Source organism: Triticum urartu, chromosome 1A, assembly GCF_056163025.1.
Source record: "Triticum urartu cultivar PI428250 chromosome 1A, HENAU_Tu73, whole genome shotgun sequence".
Classification (NCBI taxonomy): domain Eukaryota; kingdom Viridiplantae; phylum Streptophyta; class Magnoliopsida; order Poales; family Poaceae; genus Triticum; species Triticum urartu.
This window is the reverse complement of record NC_141873.1, coordinates 457,547,076-457,554,089: the sequence shown is the minus strand read 5'-3', so window position 1 is coordinate 457,554,089 and position 7,014 is coordinate 457,547,076. Positions and strand designations below refer to the sequence as shown.

The window sequence follows — 7,014 nt, the reverse complement described above, 5'->3', positions numbered from 1 at the left end:
AGCTTCTCACGCATCATTAGCGACGGTGCATGGGGCCACATCATATCCACAATCGCTTCAAAATCAAACACTAGACTTTGTGTTTGTAAAATAAATTCAAATGTTTTACAGAGCCATTTTCATTCAAGTTCATATGCGTATATTGACTTGACGTGCAGGATCAACAAGCCACTTAAAAGACCATGAGCCAAAAGAAACTACAATTCAGGCCAAAAGGGACATCTAGCAGACCACACTACTGTATTATCTGATATTCGTTCGACGGAGACATACGGCGCAAGGCACAGATCAGAATATAAATTATACGATATGGAAGCATTTTCATCAGAATACTCAAGTCACGACATGGAATCAACTGGGACATATGGAAGCGACTGATAGTATCTAAAAAATCACAGCCAAAATAGCATCTAGATTTTGAGGGGGTGACAAAATAAAACGTCCTCTGCTTTGTGTGCCATCAGATTTGCAAACATGATAAGTTCCACCGCGCATGACGGCATGAGCAACTCAGATCAAGGCCACACACCCCTAGGTGCGCTGCGCAATCAAGTCTCATCCATGGGATCATTTCCACCATCTTTCTTGGCCTTTGAATCATTGTCTCCATCTGTACAAGCTTTTGCCACGGAGTCTTCCAATGCCTCCAGGAATGAGGCAACTGTGAACTTGTCTGTCAGAAACACAACAACAAAAGAATTAATTTTCAAAGAAGCAACTTTGGTTGATATCCTAAGCAGTACTCCCTCTGTAAACTTCTATAAGACTACTTCAGTGACCTGAAACGTCTTATAAACGTTTACAGAGGGAGTACCAATAATGATCCCCCAACAGTAACTAGATTAAGCGTCTCAGACATGGGATATCTAACAAAAATTTCAAAACTTGCACAGAACCACTTGAAAGGTTCAGATACTAGCATCATGGATGGTTCATGGTTGGCATCTGCCAGTGAAATAAAACTCGTATTTTTTGCAATGGTCATTTCCACAGTAAAGCTAAAGTAAACCATAGATAGCAACTCCTAGATGACAGACGTCCACACAGAATAATATAAAACTGTTCTAATGCTTTTTCAGAAATCCACAGGAATAAAGCTACTGAGATGTACCCAAAAGAGTAACTATGCTACACAGGTTTGTAATTAACTCATCATGCACTTTACTTTGCTAAATGTTAGAGCCATGTGAAGAAGTCTTCAACCAAAGCACTACATATATGGGCTACTTTTAACAGTTGGATCATATGGTAAAAGGAAAGATGGCCTAAAAGCGTGGAGACAAAGCTTTGGTTGCCTTCCACACTCTACCATACTTTTGTGCCACAAGTGGCAAGTCATAGTTTTGAGGTCGCCAAATTAGTAGTCACAGTTGTGGCAAAAGTTGGCTAGATACGAGTCTTATGACAAATGGGGTAAGATGCTAAGAAAGTGTGCACGCTATAACTGTGGCTACGACTGAACGCTTACTCCCTCTGTGAAGAAATATAAGAGCGATTAGATCACTATTTTAGTGATCTAAACGCTCTTATATTTGTTTGCAGAGGGAGTACCAAATTTTGTGTGCCTAACAGTTGGCAAAGTGTGGGTGCAAAGCAAACATGCCCTTAAAAAACACAGGCCAATCACAACCGAAACCCTATCACCTCTCTAGTACACTTCAACCATCATATACTTGTCATCCAACAAGTGGGAGCACAGGAGAGTAGAAAAAAAATGAAACAAAATAAAGTCTTTCTAACTAAAAGTATGTACCATAGTCATCTCGTGCCCAATCTTTTATATGATTTTTATGGGGACGCCATGGTAAAAACAGATATAAGAACTTCCTCACCATCAATATATTTTCCCCGCTCCCCACTGTAACTTATATAGGATGAGCAAGAGAAAATGGTGGTACAAGCATTTGCAAAGCTCATAATACATGCACGTGTAACTTTGTCAAAACCATTTAGGGCATATAAATTAAAAGTTAAGTTGTAGGCTAAAGGAACATAAAAGGTTACATTTACTAGGGTCCACTCCAAACTGAGCAAGATCTATTTGGCCAGTCTGCAGCACCTGCAAAACAAGCAAACATCATTATTAGAGTGACTCTTGAAACACCATCAGACACATAGATGTGCAGCAGAAAGACGAAAGCGGGGTAACTGTAACTAACATGAGTAAAGGCATCCAGTTGCTGTCGCAAAGGAGGACTTTGCAGCAGCTCAAGAATATCACCAGCAGTCCAAGAACCCTGGAATCGAGCAGTTACCAGAATGAGCAAAGGGTTCAGTTGAACTGAAAGCAAGGACAACCAATACAAACCTCTGGAAGATGTGATGCCAACTGTTCAATGGGCAAAGTTTCAATTAGGGGCAATATCAATTCAGGCTTCAAGATGTCTCCTAGTCTCAATCCTGTCACCAGCAAGCCAACATAATGAAACAGAAAGCAGGCCATAGACAAAAGCACATTGATTCAGAATGCCACTTACCAGCATCAGGATCTGCCATAGCATCTGAAATTGCCAGGAGAATGGACGAAAGCGTTTCAGAAGCAAGTCGAACAAGTGAACATACAGAAAAGAACATGATTTTTTGCTCATACCAGATGGTTGTATAGAACTCAATATTCTCTGAAGGTCAGACAGTCGTACAGGTCCAGCGGCAGAAGTCACTTCACCAGCCATATCAGCGGTCATGCTCTGATCAACTAAATTCCCAGCTCTGAAATATACACGGAAGAAAGAAGGAAACAGCAAGGGCATAGTGTTAGCAATTTGGCAACAGCACCCAAAAGTCGGTACTTATGCTTAGTAAAGCATGCAACTATAAAGCATATAGGTGTGCAAATCAGATGTATTAACAACCTAGCATGGAAATGAACAATTGAGATTACGAAACTTCGTATATGCCACACAAGAAACAATAAGGCAATATTTTGATAGATATAATTACAAAAACATCACAGTATTAATGAGAAAAACGAAATATGGATTAAAAAAACCAGCATGGCAAAGGCGGCAATATCTTGTATGTGAGATTGCAACAAATATACTTATTTTAGTTTGCCCATACATCCATCTGGTTATATGATTTCCATCTGAAAATCAAGATTAATACTCCATTTGGCATTGCGGTGGATTATTATAATCTCATTTGGTTGAAACGCTTTTAGGCTAGTTTTTTTTCCTTAATCAAGTTGGAGACAAATAATAGTACTGTGTTGGAGAATCTATTAAATGAAATGAAATGCAAGGAGACAATAACTGAATAACAGAATTTATCTAATCTAAGTTCAATCTGACTTACTGAATATAGTAGTAGATTTTCAAAACTTTTTCAGAGCAAAGACAACAACCACGAAACGAGCCTAAATACGCAACCTTCTAAAAGTTGACTTGGCTACCCATTGCATTGCAAAGGCTGAAGAAAATAGATGTGCTCAGACAGCATCAGATCTAGCATTTCATTTCACATACCTGGAAGAGATGTCATCATCAGCTGTATCTTCATGTGACATTTCTGCTTCAATAGAAATTGCATCGCCATCTGCACAACAGTACACCTTAAGACACTATCACAGTTGAGAGTTAGGAACCAAACGATCAAAGCATACCCAAGGGCCGATTTATGTAGGCATTAACTTGGCGGCATATTTGCGAGTCCCCATCAGCATTTGTCTCCTGCATAATGAAGAGCACAATGGAAGTCAGCTGTTAGAGAGTGGAAAGGGTAATGGTTTTCACAACGGAGTTCTTTACATCTAACTGACCTGCATCCATAGGAAGAATTTCCTGTTATCATGCCTGAACTTCAAGATGTACACCCTTCCAGAAGATTCTGTTACCTAATGACATGAGCCAGTGTTGATCACTGAAGTTCCATTGTTCGCTAAAGTAATCTTGGAGAGCCTATCAAACTTGAATAATACATATTTCATATAAATACCTTCTCAAAGACAGCCTCATCAGGGAAGACAATTTGATCCTGGGAGAAATAGAATCAAGGATAGACAGAAGACAAAGCTACGGTATCTTCAGAAATATAATAGAATATGAAGCGGAACAAAATAGAGACATTTCCAAGTTTAAACATGAGTCCATCAAGGACCTTGGGACTACAAACATATAAACACATAAATTCTACAAATTAAACTTTCAATCGGTTATATATCAAACGACTAAGTTTAGTATTGAATTAAAATTAGTAAGAGATGTCTAAAGAGGATACATCTTCAACTATGTTTTGTCCACGGTCAAGCCACTGAAAATGAATCAAGCCTTCTTCACCCTACAAAAGAAGTGGATATATAATTACACTTGAATAACCAATAAATATAAGAATATGTATATGCCTTGGAAACTGTGCTGACAATATATAATTGTACTAGAGACACAGAGAAATGAGAGCATGCATACCCTTCCAATACGAACAAGTCCCTTGCGTGTGTCTGGGATCACCCGTGTCCCCTCAAGAGACATCTTACCAGCACGGAACTCACACATTATATCCTGATAAATGCATCAAAGGTACATCAATGAATAATAGAAACACGTCTTATTGTACAAATATAAAGAGAAACATAACACATTTTTCTCGAGAAAAATGAGAGCATTCAGATTCTGACTAATGACAGACAAGTGATGTAAAAATGCCATCAACACGTGTATCCGCAAACGTTACACATATATATTTAATTTAGATCATACTTTACAAATCTAAGTGTCACGAAAATAGTTTTTGATACGTATATTTGATACATAAGTAGAGTGAATTGTTAAGTGTGCAATGTGAGAGAATGGCAATTAAGAGTTTGGTAGATTTGAGTTCATCTCCCAAAGGCGATATTGCGTGGTGCTTGTTCTCGGATAGGATAGACTAGTTATCCTACCAATTCGTGAAGAACAATACCCCAATCTGTATCAGCAGTATTTGCAGAAACAACAAAAAGTGACGCTTAGCTTTACCTGGAGTGGTTCACTGCTCTCCATCGATGGCAGTATCCAACGAACAGGTCCTAAATTAGGAGAGAGAGAAAAAAAGGTAAGTACAGGATAACAACAAGTCTTGCATTTCAAATTAAATCAAGCGAGTGCAAACTGAGAAGTAACATAAGCATTTGCTTGGCTTTCACTTTTAAGAAGACTTGAGCCTTGCCTTCCAATCGCAATGAAGATGAGGTACAGTAGACCAAAGTAACTGTTTTGGTACTTCATGCATATCAAAACGAAAAGGTTTTAGGTGCACTTGCTTACAGAAAACAAACTTTTGAAGAGGTTAGCAAAAAAAACAGGTATGACGCATGGACATGGCTATCCACATTCCATGGCATTTGCGCCTTAAATCCCTGATACTCTTAAGACAGAAACATGCTATATATCTTCTAAACATTGGTTGCAGAGTCATCAATCTATGGTTGTGACCAACTACTAGGAAAAAACATTGCTGCTTGTTTGTTCCTTGGTAGAAGTATGTATGCTATCATTCAACAATTGTCTCTCTCTTAAGAAAGTACACAAAAGAAAAAAGGAGCCCTTGTCATTATAAGCTGGTATGAGCATTTTTTGCCAGTTGAATGATATATCTCAAAATGCACTCCATAGCTATATCATTATCAACCATACGACCAATTCTTATCCTCGAGGTGTGTTCCCTGGCTCTTCGTAAGCATGTAAGCACACATTACAGCAACTAAGCCAGCTCCTCTCACAATTGGTTGTAGTCATTTTCTTGCCAAATCATTATCTAAACGAATAGAAACATATCGATGTTTCGTCTTTGAAGATAATAATGGCAAACTTGATAAAGCATGAAACGAATTTTCAAACATTTGCACAAGCAGATTCCCCATACGTACACAATGCTGCACATGCAGACAATAACAGATGTCCATCGATTTCCGCAACATAAAAAAGAGTGGTCTACTTCGTATGCAAACATAGAAATTCACACACATAAGAAAAAAATACATAGCAGGGAGCCGGGGGTGGGGGTGGGGGGGGCAGAGGTGAGCTTTACCTTCTCGCTATTGGCGGATGAGGTAGCGGAGGGGCAGTGGAGGTCGGCGAGGGAGGCGCTCCCGGCGGTTGAGGTGGCAGATGGGAGAGGCGGAATACGGTGTCGATGTGGGGACGGAGCAGGCGTGGAGGTTCGCGACGGTGACTAGGCGGCGTTCGACGACCGACGGGGCGGCAGCGAAAGCGGCGACGGAACTCGCGGGGCGGCGGGGCGGCGAGAGAAGGGGGTCCCCGGCGTAGGGGCGAGAGATTGGGACGACAGGTGGGAGTCGGGGCGAGGAAGCGGAGAGGGGGTGGGGAGTCCTATGATAACCCTAGCGAAGAACATCTAAAAACACCCGTAAAAAAAGAATACTAAAACCTTCAATCCAAAAAAGCCATCTCAAAACTGAGATTTCAAAAGGTCTTAGATATTTGGGGTGGTTTCTAATTGTTGCCCAAAACTTAAACCCAAAAATGTTGTTTTGAAAGAAAAAATACCCTGCTTTGTCACGTGAATATAGCACTTCATAATTAAAATATGACCGATTTTCAACATATACTTCAATTAGACTTCACTTTTGGTTTCATAATTCATACATAATTGAACACAAATTGAAAAATAGTTAAACCTCCTACTAACATATAAATAAACTTAATGAGAGAGTGCACGAGCGTCCTTACCCCTTTGTCTCTCGTCTCGGGCAAATAGGTGACTTTGATTCATGCCTCTTGTCAGCGTCGCCGCCGATCTGTCTCGTATCATGTGGTCTTATGGCCATGGGGCGCGGTGGATTCCAACTCTTATGGACAGAAGGGCTACCTTTTCAGGTGTTTTTGTAGTTTGGTTAGGGTTTGTGTCTTACTCAAAAAGACGAGACGGCAGCGCCTCCTTGAAGATGGAATAGGGTTCTTCTCACCTAGTTGTGTGCTTCCTCTAATATTAAATTTTTAAGAAGTTGGTCTCAATTCTCTCAACATGCAAAATGTCCGCCTCAATATCCCACTAAACAACATGTAAGTGCATCTAGTG

The 7,014-nt window shown here is 40.0% G+C and overlaps 1 protein-coding gene across 1 annotated transcript; it reads right to left on the bottom strand.

Annotated features, from left to right (window-relative positions):
• Positions 1-281: 281 nt before the first annotated feature.
• Positions 282-6,322, bottom strand: RPN13 (regulatory particle non-ATPase 13). The gene is made up of 14 exons (XM_048683431.2): positions 6,004-6,322; positions 4,953-5,002; positions 4,404-4,496; positions 4,216-4,275; positions 3,934-3,972; positions 3,758-3,832; positions 3,602-3,668; positions 3,465-3,534; positions 2,591-2,709; positions 2,478-2,501; positions 2,309-2,400; positions 2,160-2,237; positions 2,005-2,059; positions 282-673 (listed from the first exon to the last, which is right to left on the bottom strand). Exons 2-14 carry the CDS (start codon positions 4,974-4,976, stop codon positions 549-551), a joined length of 921 nt encoding a protein of 306 aa, XP_048539388.1. The 5' UTR covers positions 4,977-5,002; positions 6,004-6,322; the 3' UTR covers positions 282-548.
• Positions 6,323-7,014: the final 692 nt, after the last annotated feature.

Coding starts and splice junctions, on each gene's coding strand:
- RPN13 (XM_048683431.2), bottom strand. CDS start 4,976: ATGGAGAGCAGTGAACCACTCCAG. Junction 3,535..3,601: donor CTACATAAATCGGCCCTTGG/GTATGCTTTGAT, acceptor ACTGTTGTGCAG/ATGGCGATGCAATTTCTATT. Junction 2,502..2,590: donor GAGTTCTATACAACCATCTG/GTATGAGCAAAA, acceptor TGGCAATTTCAG/ATGCTATGGCAGATCCTGAT.